The sequence below is a fragment of the Sorex fumeus genome, unplaced genomic scaffold (assembly GCF_029834395.1).
Source record: "Sorex fumeus unplaced genomic scaffold, SorFum_2.1 ptg000002l, whole genome shotgun sequence".
In the NCBI taxonomy this organism is placed as follows: Eukaryota; Metazoa; Chordata; class Mammalia; order Eulipotyphla; family Soricidae; genus Sorex; species Sorex fumeus.
The window spans coordinates 49,251,435-49,273,017 of record NW_026606059.1 but is presented as its reverse complement, the minus strand read 5'-3'; the positions used below and the strand labels follow the sequence as shown (position 1 = coordinate 49,273,017).

The 21,583-nt window shown below is 42.5% G+C and overlaps 1 protein-coding gene across 3 annotated transcripts in view; it reads right to left on the bottom strand.

Moving 5' to 3' along the window:
* ADCY8 (adenylate cyclase 8) overlaps positions 1-19,275 on the bottom strand; it is a 257,458-nt gene extending 238,183 nt beyond the window's left edge. For all 3 annotated transcript variants that reach the window (XM_056129531.1, XM_056129606.1, XM_056129677.1), the window contains exon 1: positions 18,226-19,275. In XM_056129531.1, coding sequence (XP_055985506.1) covers positions 18,226-19,203 — 978 coding nt within the window. In that variant the 5' untranslated portion in view covers positions 19,204-19,275. The remainder of the gene's footprint in view (positions 1-18,225) is intronic.
* Between the last annotated feature and the right edge of the window lie 2,308 nt (positions 19,276-21,583).

Here is a 21,583-nt window from a genome sequence, read left to right as displayed (position 1 = left end):
GAACATGATTGCCACCCAATGAATGCCTCTTTTGCAAACCACATCACCCAAAAGGAGAGAGAGAACAAAAGGGAGTGCCTTGCCACAGAGGCAGGGTGGAATGGGGGATGGGATGGATACTGGGATTGGTGGGGGTGGAGAATGGGCACTGGTGGAGGGATGGGTACTTGATCATTGTATAACTGAAACCCAAGCACAAAAATTAGTAAGTCTACAACTGTACCTCATGGTGTTTCACTAATAAAAAGTTTTTTAAAAAAAAGAATGGCAATGTTGGAAGTAAAGGAAGAATGGCAGTTGTATCTGGAGAGAGGGGGAGTGGATTTCTTGCTCTTCTAATATTATAGTGCCATATTCATTACTTTATATTACAGTCTTTAATTTTAAAAATGAGTTGCTCTTATAAATCAGGTGAGGCTTATTCTATTAATTGGAAGGACCTTATATTTACCCTACTCTGAATTTTGTTACTAATTCTATTAACAATGGAATCATTTAGATGACTTTTAATAGCTGTTTAGTGTTAGGATATGTTCACAGTTTGAATTTCCCATGTACATGAGGTTGATCTGAAGAAAATAAAGTTAACTAGTAAGATGTTAAGCTTCACAGGTTTTTTACTTCTAAATTGCCTCGAACCAAGGCTTCCCCCACCTTTTGCAGGATTTTAAAGAGAAACTAGTCTTCATCTTCTACAAAACTAGAAAGGACTTTCACATAAATAAAGACTTCAGTGGGTGGTCTTCAGGGAGAGGTATCAGTATTAAGTGCAAAATGGGTTCACTTCCTTATAAGGAAGTTCTAAACAAATGGCAAAGGGATTATTCCTAGTTACAGGTATTTTGTATATAAGAAATGTTGAAGCTAGCATAGCCTAAAATTTGCAGATTTTTTCATTCTTTTGTTGCTTCCAGTATGCAGTGGCCATGGTGCTAGAAATTATAGGTACTTCATATCATACTCACCATTCATGCAACCGATATGTACATTGCTGTCCTGTTTTGGGCAGAGTTCTATCCCAATGGCAAAGTATGATAGCTGCTTCTCTATGACCACAGAAAACACACTTGCAGTATAGAATACCACCTAGCTTTTATTTCCTATTTTTATTAATTCAAATTATTTTCATATTCATCAATTTCTTTCCATTTTATAAGCAATAAAGCTCAATAGTAGGTATCTTCTTCACCTCTTGTTAACAATGAATTGAATAATAATAAAACAGGATTAAGTGAGTTTCTCTAGGCCATCCTGTTTTTCTGGGGTCTGTAGACATATAAGAAAGTCTATAAAAGCCAGATTTTCAGTTGCACATATTCAGGCTATGCCCAGCTCAATCTCTTCTGGATAATATTGACATAAAGTGCCTTGTTGATCCGAACTGACAAGTGCATTTTGGAAAAGTCAGATAGGCAGTTCTGACAAGGACCACAGAGTTGCTAATTAGATACTCAAAAGAAAAAACTGTCAAAAATATCCCAGTCACTCTTCCTTTTGAATCAAAATGAATGAGTAAAATGACATGCAATTTTACAACTTGTGATGTCAATGTAATTAAGCCACTCAGATTAATTAAATATTAAATGCTATTTAGTAATTTAATTCTCTCCTTTTTTAAATCATTACCTGTATTTCTCTCCTCGTCAGAAATCATAGCTCATCGAGCTGTGTTTGCTGTAAGAATTGTCATTATCTGATCTTGGGAGTCAAATAAACCAGAAAAACATACAAATCCCCAAATTCACCTTCCATAGGATGTGGGGGTTCCCCACTATCATTTTAGAGTTATGAGGAATTAATTTTGAGCCCTAGAGAGCCTGAGTGGCCTGCACAAATCTGCACTGTACTGTAAAATCTGGGGTCAGTCTTTTGATGACTATTAAGGTGCCATTTCTGATATAATGTGCTCTCTCCCCCTGGCTCCACAGAGCAATAGCATCATTATAAGCAATGCTACCATTTGGAATACAAATTTCATTTTTTCCTCACCCTTCATTACTTTTAACTCATTGCCTCTCAAAAGCACCAAGTTAATTGAGATAAAGTAGCCTTAAAAGCATCAAATTCAGGGGCAGCTTTGAAATGAGACAGATGTGGTTCAGAATGCCGTATTAGCCATATGACCTAAGGAAAATGATGCAACAACTCTGAGCTCAGTTTCTTCAGCTATAAAGAGAGAAGCAACAATAATGATGCTGAGATGATTTTTCAAGCCTTTTATTCAACAATTCACAATTATGAATTTACTTTGTGATGCACCAGCCTAGAGTATAGAGATATACAGACAGATAGGGCCTGACCTGAAGGAGCATATGTTTAAAGTAGAAACAAAAGAAGGAAAACATAATTCCAGTCTTATCTGCCTACTTCTTACTCCCTGTCCTCCTTATCATCTTAATTAGTGAGGAGTAACTTCTGATATCAATTCAACTCAGGTTTCATCTTTAAATAGAAACCAGGGTCAGGTCAAGAGAGAGGTAAGTTACAAGTCTCTGTGCTTCATACATGACTTCAGAAAATACTTCCCCAGAGTCTTATTACAAGTACAGGACCCTCTAGGTACACCTGTTTCTATGTCTTAGAACGAAACAGCTCAGATGGATTACTAATCTCAGCATAGTCACAGTCCAGCACCAAATCATTGAGCCAGGTTTCAAACCACTTTTCAGTGAAATGATTCACATACTTAGCTAATTGGACTGGAGCACAGCGAGTAGGGCATTTGCCTTGAATATGGCAGACCCAGGTTTGATTCCTCCACCCCTCTCGGAGACCCAGCAAGTTACTGAGATTATCTTGCTCATAGGGCAAAGCCTGGCAAGCTACCCATGATGTGTTTGATATGCCAAAAACAGTAACAACAAATGTCAAAATTTGTTGTGAGATGTTACTGGTGCCCTCTCCAGCAAATTGATGAACAATGGGAGGACATTGCTACAGTGCTACAGTGTTACTTAGCTCATTGTTTGAGGTCTATCTTTCCCTTGAGATTATAATACCATTAACAGATGTATAGATTCCTTTCTTCACTGTGTCCCTGTATTCCTTTATTCACTGTGTTTGTATTCAGCACACAGTCATACTCCACAGTGAAGAACTAAATCAGAGAATGAAATAATAGACCATGGAGGACTGTAAAGGGAATTGGAGAAGCATATGACTGTGACCTAGACTTATTGGTGGAGTATCATGGGAACCATTGCCAACATGGTGGTACCTGTGCTAAATTCCAAAGGCTTTCTCACTGAATTATGATCTTCAAGCCTGGTAGCATTGATTACCTAAGCACTTAATAGAAAAGCAGAATATTGTGCTCTTCTCAATTCAGAGTTTGATGAGGACCTCCAGGTAATTTTTGAACATATGGAAGTTTATGAAAATTGGTTTAAATTACTTATACTTTCAGTCAAGTGAAATCTGGGAAAGGACTCATCAGGGCAGAAGACTCAATGCAAAAGAGTTCATTTGAAAAACTGAATTATAAAATAAATTGTATTCTTTAATTTGATTTTCCTGATCCACATCTAAATATTCTAATTATAACCACTTTCCAGTCTATTATCATTCATATTTTGCAGCAGAAGGAAGTGAGGTGCAGAAAGATGAAGGCCCCTATAAGTGTCATAAAATTTGCAAATGACAGGCAGCAATCCCAGGCAGTTTAAATGCACATTCTGTATTATGATGGCTGCTCTCTGGGTTAACCTATAAAGTGTATATGTCTGACACACCACAACAGTAAGTACTTTTGATTGAGAAACATTTTTTTGCCAAAGTTTGTAGTTATTATCTGCCCATCTTCTAACTGTAGAAGTACTTATGTTTCATCTTTGTCAACAATCTATGTTCAAATAATCAAAATCAAATTGACATGAATCTCCAATTAACAGCACATCATTTGTTGTTGCTTTGGCATGTGTCTTGGATAAGACGCAAGTGGAAGTTTGGAGAAGCTGGTGATATCTGAGTGAATATTCCTAAACAAGGAAAAGGGGATGGAAGGAAGGTACAAGAAAACACATGCATGCATAAGCCAGTCTGGAGAATCCGGAAAGCTGATAATGAAATTCAACTGCAGAAATTATGCAGTGATGTAACCTGGCAAGAATGCTAACATTTGAGAGAAATTAACATGGTGGGGTATATAGGTGAGTGTGTGTGTGTGTGTGTGTGTGTGTGTGTGTGTGTGTGTGTCTTAGAAACACAGAAAATAAGAACTGAAAGCATGTGGAGGCTCCATCAGAATAGAAAAAATAATGTGCTTTGAAAATATGGACAGATGCCAATAATGGAAGATGAAAGCATCAGAATTTCATATAGATGTTGGGTAAAAGAATTCTGTGAATTCTGACTTGGTGAGATTGCAACAACTTTGGGAAATTCACTAGGTGCTCTGGTCTTAGATTTATCAGAGATAATTGGGTTAAAAATAGAGATGGGTGATTGCCCAGGGACATGTGTAGAGGGAGAGAAAGCAGAATGGAAGAAAAGTCACAGCAAAAAAAGGTAACTTGAAGAGTGGGTACTGAAGGCATGTGAAAACTAAGAACATGTAACTTGCACTAAGCAATGTCAAAGGACACAACCATACTTTAGGTACACTCCTTGTTGTTGGAAATTTCACCACTTACTTGGCAAAAGAGACACAGAGTCAAATAGAATGCAACCTGCAGTGGGATGGTTGGGCAGGTACAAGGGTAATCTGACCATTGAAAAAGGGATATCTAACTCAGTCTGGGCTGTTGGGGAAACTCATCGTTATTCTTTCTTTTGCCCATTATCCATAAACCTCTTTTAGGCATAAAGATACTAGTATCTGGTGCTAGAATGATAGAACAGGATTAGGGTGTTTACCTTGCAAATGGCAGATCTGGTTTGATCCCTGGCACTACATATGGTCCATTACCTCTGTGCTCCACCAGTAATAACCCCTGAGAACAAAGCTATCAGTAAGCCCTGAGTACTACCAGGTATTGTTCTTTTAAAAAAATGACCTGAGCACCTGCAACCAGACAATTTGTTAAAGAAACTATGGTATATCTATACAATGGAATACTATGCAGCTCTTAGGAAAGATGAAGTCATGAAATTTGCTTATAAATTAATGGACATGGAGAGTATCATGCTGAATGAAATGAGTCAGAAGGAGAGGGACAGACATAGAATGACTGCACTCATTTGTGGTATATAAAAACATAATATGGACTATAATACACAAGAATAGTAGGAACAAGGGCCAGGAGGACTGGTCCATGGTTGGAATCCTGCTTCCAGTGCTGGGGGAAAGGGCAATTGGGATAAAGAAGGAACAATTATGACAAAGACAGTTGGAAATGATCACTCTGAATAAGAATTGTGTGCTAAAAGTAGGTAAAAGAAAAAGCATGTAACCTCTCAGGATATGTAATGCAAACCATAATGCCAAGAAGGGAAGAGAGAGGGAGGGAGGAAAAGGGGAAAGAGAGAGAGAGGAAGGACGAGTGAAAGAGAGAAAGAGAGAGAGAGGGAAAGTGTCTGTCATAGAGACAGGTTGAGGTGGGGGTGGTGAGAGGGAAACTGAGGACATTAGTGGTGGTAAATGTACATCCACATTAGTGGAGGGATTGATGTTGGAACATTGTAGGGCTGAAACCCCATCATGAAAAGCTTTGTAAATGTATCTTATGGTGATTGAATTTAAAAAGATAAAAAGTGACGCTAGGGTCTGAAAAAGGAAAAAGTCTGAAGAAGGTAAAATCATTTGGCCAAAGTCATTGAGAACCTTCATGGTAAAAATAGAATGAGAATTTGTGGTTGCTATAATTTTAATGACATATACTTCCATGGTTTCAAAAACACTTCTGTTTGTCCATTGGCACAGTTCATGATTCCTCTCTGGACAAAATGGTTTAGGCATGGGCCCGAGAACAGTTTATGATTCATTATTCATTTGGCACGACACAAGGGCTGCATCTCCCTCATTGAGAAGATAGAGGACACTGTTTATAGGACACTGACCCCATTTAAAAAAATCTTATTATTTTTTTTTATTGAATCACTGTGAGATACGGTTACAGAGCTTGAGTTTCAGTCATATAATGATTGAACAGCCCCTCCATCAGTGGATATTTTCCACCACCAATGTCCACAGTATCCCCCCAACATCCCAACACTTCCCTTGCCTCTATGGCAGACAATTTGCCCCATACTCTGTCTCTACTTTTGGATTATGTTTTTCAATAAGATACTGAGGAGTTATCGTGTTTTGTCCTTTATCTACTTTCAACACACATCTCCTATACCGAAAGATCGCTCCAACCATCACTGATTTAGTGATACCTTCTATTCCAGCTGCCTTTTCCTCCAGCTCATGAGGCAGGCTATCAATAATGGAGCAATACTCTTGGACATTGTCTCTACTATCCTTGGGTGTCAGTCTCATATTATGTTATTTTATATTCCACAAGCGAGTGCAGTCATTCTATGTCTGTCCCTCTCTTTCTGACTCATTTCACTTAGCATGATACTCTCCATGTCTATCCACTTATGAGAAAATTTCATGACTTCATCTTTCCTAACAGCTGCATAGTATGCCATTGTGTAGATATATACCCAAGTTTCTTTAACTAGTCGTCTGTTCTCGGGCACTCAGGTTATTTCCAGATTCTGGCTATTGTGAACAGTGCTGTAATGAACATACAGATGCAGATGACTGACCCCATTTTGGAGCCAGAAACTCATTCTTGAATGAATTTCCCATCAACAATAGGCAGGAAGGGTCATCCTTCCTGGGTGACTTTGACTTTACATTAAGAAGAAAATAAAATCATTCTAATTATTGATTTTGATTTTGTTTGCAAAACTACTTGACAGTTGGAGTATGATCTAAGTGAGATAATGCTTTACAGAACTGAAAACAGAAAAATGTGCTTTTAACCTTTTATGGACTTCATGAAGTTTAAGTTAGTTAATTGCATTGAGTTTCAATATCTGAAATTAGGCTTTTATTTTTCTTTTAAGATGTCTATGAATAAATTTGTACTGTTAGGATGCAAAGTGATCTTTATGTGACAAACTATAGTTAACAATGGATTAAGTGATCATCCAGTTACTATGTTCAGCAAAACCAACAAGTTTTGTCCATCATATTCCTAGCAGCCAACCTTGCTGTCTTGGAATACTGGGTGTCAGATCTGAAGGTGAAAGCATCTCTTGCCCACAGCTACACCTAAATAAAGGCATCTGGAAGCAAAAACCACTTAAGGTCACTCAAAAAAGCATACTATGAATCAAAGAAAGCCTGACTAAGATATGGATTGATACTTGTATTTGAAGTTAGAATGCTGAAGATCAAAAAGGAGGCCAAGACAAGAGTGATCCTGCATTAGCATCTGGGCGCTAATGAGTCTTATTCATTTCAAATTTGGGGGGAAAATGGCAAGAGAGTAGGCCTCTTCAGTTGGAAAGGCATTTGCCTTGCATATGGCCAACCCAGGTTCAATCCCTAGCATCACATGCATATGGTCCTCTGAGCCCACCAGGAGTGATCCCTGAGTGCAGAACATGAAGAAACCCCTGAGTATCACTGGGTATGACCAAACACCATGTCGCCTCCACACACCCAATTTCAGGACTAGGACAACACTTTTGATTATATAGGTTCATAATAATTATCTCTGCAATCCTTGTTCCTTTTAATTTTATTTTTGAGTTAAATTATCCAGATAGTTTTAAAAATATTTTTTCACACTATCAATCACAATATTTTTCATTATTACATCACAACCTTGATTGAGTGAAGCTAAAATAATTTATTTAATAGTATAATATAGAAGATTAAATATTTTTAAAATTTTACTTTCTAGGCAATATTGGGGACTTTGTTTTGGTTTGAGGCCACCCATGGCAGTGTTCAGTAGTTACTCCTAGCTCTGCACTCAAGAATCACTTCTGGGGGCTGGAGCGATAGCACAGAGGGTAGGGCGTTTGCCTTTCATGCGGCCAACCCAGGTTTCATTCCCAGCATCCCAGCATCCCATATGATCCTCTGAGCGCCGCCAGGAGTAACCTCTGTGCATTGCCAGGTGTGACCCCCCAAAAAAAAGCAAAGAAAAAAAAGAATCACTTCTGATGGGGCTTGGGGAAGCATATAGGAAGCCAAGGATCGAACCTGGGTGGGCTGTGTGCCATGCAAATGCCCTACCTACTGTACTCCAGCTCTAGCCCTTTAAAAAATAGTGGTTTATAAGGCCATAATAATACTACATCTAATACAAAAGTACTAATACCACTTCAACACAGTTGTTGAGAAAGAATGTTTTCTAATATATTTTAGTGCATTTTGCTGTCTAACACTAGACAGCAAAACACAGCTTCAAACTTTCTATCCAGAACCCTTAAAGGGAAAACTTTTTGTGTGCTTTTGTCTATATACACCAATTTCTCTTCTTTCACTGATTTCCTATTCCCTATTGATGACTGTGATTGTGTGTGGTCTTGTCAGGGGAAGGAGACACTAATGAAATATTTGTTTAAAAGTATACTGCTAAAAATCACCCAAGTACTGTGTGCTATTCTGGGTGAAATGTATACAAAGATAAGTAAGAAACAATACTTGACCTTAAAGGGTTCTACTGTCTGGTGGCCCTATATAAAATGATGTCATTTCTCTGATGGAATATGTATCAAAGTGCGGGATTAAGTGTCGTCTCCATTCCTCACCGCTTATTCTGAGTGAGAATGGAGCTTCCTGGAGCTTCCAACTGCGATTTATTTTCTAACTTGGGTCATGGTGAAGATGTTAGAGCAGCTAATCACTGCAACCTTTTCCGACATGCAGTAGATACTTCTGCTTGCTGTGTCTTTTGTTGACCAAGCATGATGTTTGCTTATTTGTGCTTAAGGAAATGACTTAGCTTTTCACCTGGGTCCCTTTATGTTCTTCACTAAGAAGACAGCAACACCTTAAAGAAACCCGTAACAGCTTTGATTTTTTCTTTTCTTTTTTTTTTTTTTTTGCTTTTTGGGTCACACCTGGCAATGCACAGGGATGACCCCTGGCTCTGCACTCAGGAATTACTCATGGCAGTGCTCAGGGGACCACATGGGATGCTGAGAATCTAACCTGGGTCAGCCGCATACAAGGCAAACGCCCTACCCACTATGCTATCACTCCAGTCCCTGATTTTTCTTGTTTAGAGGTCTGTAAATTTGTTACAAGACCTAAATGACTACTATTATCCACATTATTCTAAGGGACAGAGGCAGTTCCCCCAAATTATGCACCCAAATCACAAACTCCCTCCCAAAACCCATTCAAGTACCAGTCAGCATATAGTTTTGACTATTTGATTTGACTAATTTGACTGTTCAGCACATAGTTGTCCCAGAATTTAGGACTCAACAATTAGGCAGCAAATATTTGTTAAACAATTGATCTTCTCTCTTCCACATGTAATCCTGCTTTTTCTAAAAGACAGTAAAATGGAATATATTTTTCCATTCTCTTCCTGATGTAGTAGCTATATGTCATAATTATGATCCTTTAAATAAAAACAGATATCATTGGGGAGGGATCCTGGAGGGATTTCTAAATGAGCAGCTGATGCAATTGACAAATGCTCTTTTTTTGCCCACTTGCCCTTTTCTCTCCTCTTTTTTTCTGCCTGCAAAGCAGATGTGAAGTTTTTGAGACATGGCCAGTGGCTTTAAGAGTTCAAGAATCTCCTTTAACCATTCTTGATGGATTGAAGTATAACTTTTTTCTTTGACAAACACATATGAATGGGGCACCTATCACTTTACAAAGCAGCCCCATGGGCAAGTTTGTTTGTTACAAAGACAAGCCAAATGTTAACCTCAAGCAATTGTAATCATTCATTAATCTATATTCTGTCTCAGAAAAATAATCCATCTTTCTTTGTCATGGCAGCTCCCTAAATGTTTGCTGGGTCACTTCAGTAGCCTTTCTTGGAGACATTCAGTGCTATTGCTTTTTATCCTTTTATTATTTTTTTTTTGGTTCTGCTCTGTTCATTTTTAATTCTACATTTGTTCTTCCAATATTGTGAGTTAAAGAAATACTCAAATTTTGATTATTCATTCCTTAATCCTTATTGTTGTCTTCTTACTAAGCAATTGTGTGTATTTAGCATATAATAAGAAAAAAAAGAAAGAGAAAAGAGAGATACTTAAATGGCCCAGTCAACTGGAAAAACAGCTGACAGAACAAAGATGTTTTGTTTATAAAATAGAATGGTTAGTGTGAAAATTTTATAATGGCATACACTTAACATAAAGATGGGAGTTGAAAAATTTATTCAATTAAAAAACAAAACATGAATATAAATTAGCTAAACAATGAACTCATTTATATAATTGGAATAGTTTTCTTTTTCCGAATTAGGAGAATTTTGTGCCTCAATGATTTTTGCAACTAGTAACACCCGATAGGCATTTAGACCAGGAAGTCTCTCATAAAGAGTAGAAAACTCTTGAAATTAACGTGCAAGTTATTTAAAATAATCTTGCTAAAATAGCCTTGCTAAATAGAATTTAAACATCAAATCACTTGCATCCCCAATATAGACATAGCAAAAAAAAATAAGGAATAGCATACAAACTTATCTAATAACACATTGAGCATTATAATCTCAGTTCATTGGCTGAAAAGGTGATTACATAGGAACATTCACTGGGAGAATACATTTCTCCCTGTCAGTATGAGGCCTGACAATTTAAAAGCTGTCTGGCAACTCAACCATTAATTAATCTACTCTATATTCTTTCTCTCCCTGCAGAGCTGACTTGGAAAAACCTTGCAGAGAGAAAGGCTGGAAGCTTTGAAAGTGCTGCTTAAGTGACCTAACTTCTTAAAATAGTCCTTCATAAACAAAACATGATATAATTTGAGTGTGTAAATCTAATTACATTTCCTGGGGAGGCACAGGGTAGACCTTGCTGGCTTCCACCACTGCTGTGTCTGAGTGGATAAAGCAGCATTACTCTACTCCAGCCCCCAGGAAGTGCTAGAGTGCGAGGGAGGAAATTATTAGCACGACACATTCTCTTGTTAACTGAAGTTCAGATATATATAATCAGAAATTTGCTATCTTCAGTGTCTGTTGCCTTGAATTCCAGCCCAGAGAAAGGAAACAACAGACTTCAAAAGCAATATGTCAAGTGAACTGATAAGATACCCAACTTCATGTTCTGAACCTGCTGCTTTCTCAGAGAATCAATATTGTGCCCATTTGTTGGAACGAGGAAGGGTTTGAAATGAATGTTGCAGTGTCTCCTATGTCCTGAAAATAAACATATGTGGGATCAACTCAAACAGACACACTTGTGAGATGCATAAATTAGCATCCTAAAAAATATTTAGACAACACTGAAATGTCACATCAGCATGAATGCAGTAGGTCCTTTGATTACGCTCTGCCAGTAGCACTGAATTTGAGAGAAATGTAAAAAGCTTTCCGTTAGTGCTTAATTTTAGTTATTTGTGATGAGCCTGTAAAATCCTTTCAATCACCAGCTTGAAAATATGACCAGGTGTTCTATTTTTAGCCTTCCATAGTAGTAGCTACTTCAGAAGTTGATTCTTCTTAGCGTCCTCACTCTTCTTAGTATTTTGATTATGATCCAACCCATTGATGCCAGTCAGACGACCTTATGGTTAATGAATTAATGAAGGAAAATAAGTTCACATCTTCATCTTGAAAAGTACATACAACACAATCATTTTAAAACCTTCTCTAAATAAACATAGAACAAGCCTATCTTAAACATCAGGGCAAAGGTTTCATAGATAGGGCTGATGGGATTAGATTGGTCATTAAAAATGTCCTTTGCATAACCTATTCTCCATCATATAACACAAGAAAAGAGATATGTGTGCATGCACAGATAAAAAGAGATGGAAAATGAGAAAGGTAACGAAAGAGAACTGAAAAGAACAGTGAGCATTTTTCGCTACTCAGTGAGAATAATATCTCCATTTTTCGGCATTCTGATAAACCTCTTGGGAATGTTGACACTCAATTCTGCTTTTGAAAACCATTTTCGTAGACATACTGGAACATTGCAGTATATTTTTAAAGGTCTATATTACTTTGAATAAAAGAAAATGTAAACACGTGGAGTATTTGAGGTGTAAATGTACACCACAATTAGTGCATACATTAAATAAAAGCCCAGTGATATTCATTTAGTAGGTACTTTAGTGTTTTATGGTATTTTTCCTGTTATGAACTAACAAATTAGAGGGATTTGAATTATAAATCATATTTTTTGTACACGAAGTAGTTATATTCTTCTTTCAGATTTGAGTTAGCAGATCTAGACAAAGAATACATACTATCACTACTAGGTAAAGGTAAAGGTAAAGGCCCTCCCGTTGTTCATCGATTTGCTCGAGCGGGCCCAATAACGTCTCCATTGGAGACTTTGTTGTTACTGTGTTTGGCATATTGAATACATCACAGGTGGCTTGCCAGGCTCTGCCGTGCGGGTGAGATACTCTCGGTAGCTTGCCGGGCTCTCCGAGGGGGGTGGAGGAATCAAACTCGGGTCAGCTGGGTTGACCGTGTGCAAAGCAAATGCCCTACTGCTGTGCTATCGCTCCTATCACTTACTTATGTTCAAGTTTTCCAGGTGGGAGAGAGATGCTGATAATCCCATATCTTAACTTTATCTTTGCTGTGAGTGAATGTTTCAACTAAATGACTAGAAGTACAGATTTAAGTAATACACAAGGCCCATTTTCTCTCCCAACCCTCACTAACTTATAACATACTCTACTGTCTTACCAAGACAAAGTGTTTGCCCCTCCCCCCAAAGGATTTTTCAAAGATTGAGTGCTTAAGTAAAAAGCCCCTTGGTATTTGCCAAGTTTAATAATCATGATATAATTATCATTTTTAGGATGTGTGTATGATGGGAAGGAAAATACCTGGGAAATTCAGATCTGACAGAATGACCTTGAGCACTAGCTAACCTGGATTTGACTGCCTTTGTTCCCAGACTTAGCCTGGAGAAATTACCTCCTCTCCTCCTGTAAGTAGGTTTTTACCCCTCACCAAGAGCTACAAAGAAGACAAATTAGCCACTGGCTGCAACATTTTATAATCTCAAAGAAGGAAGCATAATGCAGCAATTGTTCTGGCTAAATATTGTTGCCTCTCAGTTTTCTAACAACTAAGTGAATTTCACCATCTTTTCACTAAAGAGCTAGATAATGAATGTGAAGTGAGTTTAGAATATAGGAATGTAGCTTATGTTGTTGTCATCAACATGAAGAAAAGACTAAAATGCCAATAATTTGCACCGCTGTTTAGAAATTTTCTACCCCATGAGAGACTTTAGCAATATAATATTTTCCTTGATATTTTATCTAACATATGATGCCATTTTGTAGTGAATTTTCAAAATAGATAAACTAAACAACAAGGATAAATAATTTAAGATGCAGGGGGAAGAAAAATCTGTGTTGAGAGGATCTGGACAAAGCTGTCATTGGTTTGAATCATGCACATGGAGATAAAATAGCTTGGAATGAGAGAAGTATTCCAAAAAAGAGGAATATCTGAGCACTACAGTCACCTATCAATAGGATCTGTGGGCACAAAATCAAAATGCTGTTTAAAATGGTCTTTGAATCTTTGGAAGGCCCCTCAGTATTTTTAAATCATCCAGAACCTAGAAAATGTAAGAATTACCTGGGCAGCATTCTCTTCATTTGGGTGATCAGCCAAACTGAGTCTAACTGTTCTCTGCATGGAGAAAGCAAACAAAACAAAGAGAGGCAGGGCAGAGAGCTGAAGTGAAAGCATGCACCCAGTCTGTTCAAGCCTCTAAATTCAATCTCACAACTGAGTTCAATCCCACATCTCTGGGACACCTCACACAGCACTAACAAATGATCCTAGAACATTGCCCAGATTGTCCTGGAACCCTCACTCTTTCCCAGCATCAGTTAGAGTGCTACTAGAGGCCACCACTGACAGTGATCACTGCACTCAACTTCCAAACCATGCTGGGCATTATGAGAGTGGCTCTCAGAACTATCCCAGCCCCAAGATCCCCTGAGAATGGTCCCTACTGAAAAAAATGAAAAAGACAAAAGATTGGAAAAGAGAATTGATTCCTTTACTCGTGGCAAGAAACTACCTCATGCCTTTGTTGAATGCTAAGGCCCGCACCAGGCTGTTTTTACTCTGGCAACCCAGAGTGGGGCAGGTGAGAGCCCCAAGGGACCCAGCCCCAGCAGCCAACCTCCACTACCCAACTGCCGCCATGCACCAGGCCGCTTTCTGGCCTTGCGACACATCATAAGACACTTCCTACTCATTTTCCATAATTACCATACCATATTTGATGGGGTTCAGACAGTAGGCAACAAATCAGAGAGAGAAATAGCCCTGCAAGCTACTAAGAGTATCCCGCTCGCATGGGCAGAGCCTGGCAAGCTCCCCAGGGCATATTTGATATGCCAAAACCAGTAACTATAACAGGTCTCATTCCCCTGATCCTGAAAGAGCCTCCAATCATTGGGAAAGATGAGTAAGGAGAGGCTTCTAAACTCTCAAGGCTGGGACAAATAGAGACATTACTGGTTCCCACTCGAGTAAATCAACAAACAACGGGATGGCAGTGATACAGTGAAGGACCCAATTGCAGGCATGTGAGTTAAGTGATCTACCGCAGAGGGCACATCTTGACTTAGATATCATCTCAAATGCAGGGGTGATTTAAATGCACACAGTACTTTTGTGTCATCATGCAGGGTACTGCAGAGAACTGTAGCTTGGTTATGAGTCTGTCATGCTACAGTTAGAGTTTACCATGGGAGGGAAAGTGGAGAAGCAGATTTTCATAAGCTTGCCTTCCTAAATATAGGAAGGTAAAAGGCAATATTTGGGCTCATTTGTTACTTCTGAAAACGGCATTTTTGGAGAGGTGAAAGAACAGGGGTGTGCTGATGCCACACTCTCATTAAAGCTCCTGACTTCTTGAAAATGCTAAGTAAACATGGCCACACTTTTAATGAGGATCAAAATTAATGTAGAGAAAGATAGTATTCCAGTGTTTACAGTCTTCAATTGATAAGTTTGTATCCAGCTGAGCAAGATCAGAAGCCAGCTACAAAGAACCTATTCTCCGAAGTTCAGTTATTTTTGTCTCATGATTTCCCTTTGGGTTTTTCATTAAATGTTAACTCATCTACTACATGGTGTATTTATTACTCTCTTGAGTAATGAAATGGGTACTTTTCTCTTGGACCATCTTAAATGCCTATATGTTTAAAGGGATTATGAGTAATGAATGGCATTGGAGCAAGAATTTCAATCCTGCTCTGACCACTTGTTAGGCTCCTTATCTTAGAGTTTTTTCCTCTGAAGTTTAAAATAATGTGATAGTTATTCTTGGAAATAAAAATGATGATAGATTCGACCTATTTGTCAGCATTATTTGTATGTGTAGACATTCAGTTACTTATATAAAGGACAGTACAAATGTAAAGAATTATAACTGTGCTTTGATTTTTTCAAAAAGTGCTTAATTGGAAAAGATTGTTTCATTTACAAATACACATAGACATAATGTATGCTTGTGTGAAAAAGGTTTTCACCTGTACAGTATCAGGGAAGTGGCTATTCTATAACAATACCTTTGCGGTGAATAGCCTCTGTTCATTCAATGTCAACTCGGTGCCTAATAAGTATCTTGTGTTTTACAAGGTTCTGAGAATAACTAGAGAGAATATATTTTCCCTTTTGTGAGGATAGTGGAAGAACACAGTAAAAATAAATAAATGAGGTAATTTCAGATAACATGCACTGTGGAGAAAATAAGACCTAACATGCATTAGAGAATGGCATTTGAACTAGTGTAGAAAAATGAGTCAGTCATGTGAACACCCTGGAAATTGTTCTCAGCAGCAAGCACAAAGGCAATACGATAGGAAAAAGCTTGGGGTCAGGGGTTGGGGGGCGGGGGCGGTCAGTTTTCTGCTTTATCCCTCTGTACATAGGGAAGAAGCTTCAACCTCTAGAGGGCGCCAAAGGAAAACATTTAGGAAAGCCACAAAGGGCCTTTCAGCACCTAGAGGAGAGGAGAGCACTCTTGTTTCTCCAGAGCCTTGTAAAAGGTTATTTGACTCACAAAACTTTATTTCATCTACAATTCCTACCCAATCTGGAGGTTGAATGAGTTGGGCTTGAGTGTATCAGGGCTGAATTTCACAGTAAAGGAATGTTTATGATGGGGTGGAAGTGGGAAGACATTTTGGAGTTATTTTTAATTATCTCCCATCTGGTAGTATTTGAGTAAAACAAATATGGAGCCAAATTTTACTTTGTGGATTCATTTGGCAAGAAAAAGTGTCTCTATACTTAGAACTTTGAAAATATTCATCATTGCAACTCAGGATGTATTATCCTAAATACTATTCCAAACTTACTTGACGAAGTCTTTGAGTAATGTGTACTAAAATCTTTTTCCCGCAAATCAGAAAGCTATGATATCTCATGAAAACAACTCATAGTGAAAAGAGCAGGGTAAAGGAAGGGAAGGAGAAGATAAATTAGAGGAAAGGAGATGAGGAAAGAAGAAATCTGTTATCTGTTGATAAATAGGTAAATAAAACACACACACAGAGAAGAAAGAAAAGGAGAGATTGGAAGAAAATGAGACATTTTAGTCCCTATTGGGGTTCATATCTAGAAGAAAGCAGTATTCAAAACACAGATAGATATACTTTTGTACAATCCAGATCGAAACTTTAACCTTTGTGGACATTAAAGCTATACAATTGTTGTGAAAACACTCATTGCTTTCATTTTTATTTTTCACTATTCTCTTTAATAAGGGAAAGTTCAACTACCCAGCTCTTATTCAACAACTCTCATCTCTTGACTGATGATCACAGACATATATTTTAAACATTCTTTGCTCTTCCCAGGGAGTCTTCAAACAAAAACACCATAAAAGCAATCAACCAGAAAAGTAACCTGAGAAAATGGATATAGAGCCATGAGAAAAGAGAGAATTCTAAATCAACTAGAAGTCCAGAAGGTCAATGATGGGGAAAGCATGTTACCAGTGCTGTGACTATAAAATCATGAGCAATTTTTGGATGAGCTGCACCTGTTAATTCTAAGCACCATCTATGAAGTCAACCACCAGAACCAGCTTTTAAGCTTCAGTAAAACCAGAGTGGCAGAGAGGCAGGTACCAGACTCCCAACATATAATACACCAGAATCCTGTGCAAGCATCTTTCATTGGTGTTCTTTGTGGGGAAAGAGAGGTGCTCTTTCCCACTTATTTGGAAAACAATGGCAATTCTTTATTGAGAAGTCACCCTCCCCAATAATTCTCCTGTTACCTATTATATATGTCGCAAAGAAAGTACCAGATCGCTTATTCTCTCTTGATTTTTATGAATTTAAACAACAGGGTAATTGTCTACCTTCTCATTCACAGACAATGGTGATTTTGTTCACATAAACACATGCATATTTAATGGGGGGAGTAGATCTCAAGAGGGAGGGAGAAAGAACCCTAAAGGATCAACCTAAATGTTTTATCTACATCAAAATGTCCTTTTGCAATTAAGCAAAAACTCACATTCTCTTAAGACACTTTCTTAATACCGCCCACACCCCCAATTCTAGTTGATTTATTTCAAGCACTAGGTATGGATCCCATAATAGGAGAAGAAATAATCTCATTTCCCAAACTGTAAAGATTCACCCAATAAAGCACATGTCATAGAGTTATCTGAAGAATAGGGTAACACATGTAAGGTACCCAGCATTGGTAATTCTCATGTGCAATTCCCTTTGAGAACTGATGGTTTGTTACAGAGAGATCTACAGAACCCTAAGTCTGAATCTCAGGGTCCCTTACAATGCCGTGTAGTGACTCATCCGAATAATACTATTAAGGAGTGGGGCTGACTTTTAAAGTGGGGTGCTTCTGCTGCCCTCCTGACTCCAGTTCCAGAGACTGCAGACTCTGGAGGGACTCAAGCAGAGAGAAACCCATTTCTGAGTTGATGTCAGACAACCCTGATCCACGGAATCAGAGTGGGAAGGTAGAGTTGGGAGAAACTTTAGAGGTCATTTTATGCCAAGTGCTCTAAGGAGAAAGAGATACCCCTAGGTAGAGCTGCCTTGGAGGGGGATTTCCCCCCAAGAACTCGGGAGGAGAAAGGAGGAAGGGCAAGACGGGCAGGTGTTACCTGGTTGATGGAAATGACCGCCAGCCTGGGGATGGCCACCTGGAGGATCACCTGCAGCAGTGAGGTGCCTAGGCCGGCCACGATGGCCCAGGTGAGTGGCAGCGGCAGCATGCTGTAGGTGGCAAAGAGGGCGAAGAGCACGTAGCCAATGCCGTCGCCCAGGAGCCCGTAGCCGAGGCCTGCCGCCAAGATCTGGGTGGTCATGGCCGCCCAGGTGACCACGCCGCTATACTGCAGGTAAGTGTGCGAGGTGGTGTCCTTCCTGACCACCACTAGGGCGCAGATCACCACCTCGATGCCGGTAAAGAAGCCCAGCAGGATGCCCTTGAGCGGGTCCATGGGAGTCGAGGCCAGACTCAAGTGGAGAACCAAGAGGGTGAGTTTAGTCAGCACGTCCAGCACGTTCATCACCACCTCGGATTTGCGCCTCTGACCCAGGAAATAACGCTGGTAGAGGCGCTCCAGATCGCGGGACTTGAAGGAGTTGCGCAGGGTGGGGAAAATGACACCTCGGTAGCTATAGCCCCCGTTAAGGAAGAAATCCGAGTTGCTGGGGGCGCAATCGAGGTGCAAGAAGCCGAGGTCGCCCCCACCCCCGCTGCCACTGCCGCTGCCGCTGCCGCTGCCGCTACCGCTACCGCTGCGTTCCGGGAAGACTTTGGTGCCTCCGCTGCTGTGCGCTCGCTCCCCGGGGCCCAGCGAATACAGGGGCAGCGGCGAGTCGCCGGACAGCGGCGGCGCGTGGTGGTTGGGGCCGCCGCCTGCAGCGTCCAAGGCTTTGCCCGAGCCTCCGCTCGCGCCAGCGCTGCTGCCTCGGTGCCCATGAATGAAACGCTGCTCGGTGATGTGCCGCACCGCCGTCTGCCACAGCAGCCGCTGCGACCGCGAGCCGCTCCCGCCGTCGCCGGCCGGGGGCGTCGGGTGGATGGTGTAGAGTTCCTCGCTGCCGCTAAGACAGCGCACATCGGAGAGCTCCATGGCGCCGGGCCGCAGCGAGGGAGGCGCAGAACCGGCGGGAGTCAGCGGCGGGCAGGGGGCGGAGGGGTGCGGGAGGCGCGCGCGGCGGGGTGGGGTGGGGGTGGGGGGGATGCTCCTAAAGACCCAAAGGCGGCCTGGTAGGAGCTGGCTGGCGAGCTCTTCTCTGCCCAGCTTCCAGGTTGCAGGAGCCCCGGGGCGGGAGGCCCGCGCACATCAGGTCATAGTGCGCCTTGGGGCAAAGGGTTCTAGGCAGCTGGCACCCGACCCCCCGCGTCCTGGCGCGCCTCCCTCCGGTCCACCGGCGGAGCTGGGGTGCGCGGCAGCAGTGGCGATTTGCCCGCGGACACCTCGGCGCTCGGAGCCACGCAGCACCCCCCGCCTTCCCGGGGCACCGGCTCGCTTCCCTCCACCACCCCCCAACCCCCCACCCCCTTCTGGCGCTCAGCGTCTTGGCGCAGCCTTTGCTCTCCAAGTGGCGCCCGGGAGCCGGGGCGCGGTGCTCCTCGCTGCGCGTCGGGCGGCTCCTGGCTGCTGCGGCACTGGGCTCGGGACGCCCACGGCTCGGCGTCGGCGCGGGGCGGGGGCGGCTGGCTCAAGGGTGACCGCGGCGCAGACCGGTGAGAAGTTAGCCGCTGTGGCTGGAACCGAGCCCTTCGGAGAACTCCATTGCGCCGGGATGGGGAGCAGGGGCGGAGCTGGGGGCGGGAGCAGCGAAAGGGGAGGAGTGGGGGTTGGGGGGTTGGGGACCAGTGAGGTGGCGGGCTGGCCCGCGGGAGGGTTGAAGAGGTGGTAGCCTCGGCACCGAGAAGTCATCAAACAGTTAATTGGCAGGAAGGGGTGCGCGGAGGCTGCCTCATCTGCTCCGTTCTGGCGGTGCTCCCTTCCTGAGCCGGGACTGAACAGCCGGACGCTGACTCTGGCCCCACGCGGCCCCTCGGGGGAGGCAAGAGCGGCTCAAGGTCCACGGTCGCGGGTCCCAGACAAGGTCAGCCCTTCCAGCTGGGAATCCAGTGGGTCGCAGCCCAGCTCTCCTCCCATCACTTTACTCCTTGGAGTCTCTTTGGTTCCGGAGCTTGGGAAGAGCGAGAGGCCGAGCGAGGAAAAGTGGGAAGGGCCCCGAAGCCAACAGATCTGAGAATTGAAAGGCGACCGCGCCGTTGCAAGAGCAAAACAAACACCCCCCCCAATAAATAAATAAAACACTTAAACAAAATAACAACAGCAAAACACCACCCCCAATCAAAACTCAAAGCTTAGTGGGTGCAGCGGGGGTCAGGGCTGGATGGATTGCCACTTAAGTGAGGTCCGGGGTGGCTGAGAAGTCCGCCGAGAAGCCTCGGGTCCCGGGGAAGCGACGCGCGCCGCCCTAGCGCTCTGCGCTGCTGGCACCCGGCGACTGGCAGGAATTTGGAGACCAGATAGGTCAGACACCCGTGGCGGCTTAAACTCGCTCTCTCGCCGCCGAAACACCTCCCCCGGAACTGCAGGTGGCATGGGCCTGCTGGCAGGACCTGACACACAGATCTAGCCGGGATGCCCCAGTTCTGGGAGGTGGCGGTTAGGCAGAGCCCGGGCGTGAGAAAAAGGCAGGCTGCCCGCTAGGTCGGGTCTCGGGGTCGGTTCCCCGCACCCCCCACCCCCATGCACGCCAGCCCCACAGCGGAGTAGCTCTGGCTGTTCCCTCGGCTGTTCTTTTCTCAGGCGCGGGCGCTGGTCTTCTGCAGATGCCGAGCCACAACTCACAGGCCGTTTTGCCCACGGCCTCGGAGGGTCCAGCGCGATGCACTTGATTCTCCCTTTTACCCTTTCACCCTAGCTTTTTTGGTTTTTGCAAAACCAACTTTCCAGCTCGACGCAAAATACCCACGGTAGCAGCAATGACAGAGGCAGGAAGCTTTCTGCCAGTGTTTGGACTTCACCCATGCAAAAGATTGGAAGGCGCGAGTCACTAAAATGGGCAGGCCGCCCCCCCACCCCCCCTACCCCCCACACGCCCCTTTCCCATCCCAATTTCCCACTCTTAGTGTTTTGCACAATTTCTTGGGCTTAGGCTTATAGTAGGGGTCAAAAATGAGAATGCTTTAAAAGGCATTTCCAGCCCCAGGTTGGAGCCGGGTTTTCCCGCCCTTCAGGTTCGGCAGAGTAATTTCGGTCAGAACGGCTGGCGACGCTCTAGAGGTACGTAGGTGCGACGTGGTGCGCGCGTGTAGCACAGCCAGCGGTCAACCGGGAGGAACAGGGGCTCCAGGTGCGGTGTCCGCCGGCCAGACCCGGGCTGCAGGTGGCGAAGCCGAGGTGGCCGCCACTTCCGCCTCGGTGAATGCGGCTGCAGCCAGGATCCCAGGCCTTGAACACAGTCAGCTGATGGCCAGTGACGTCA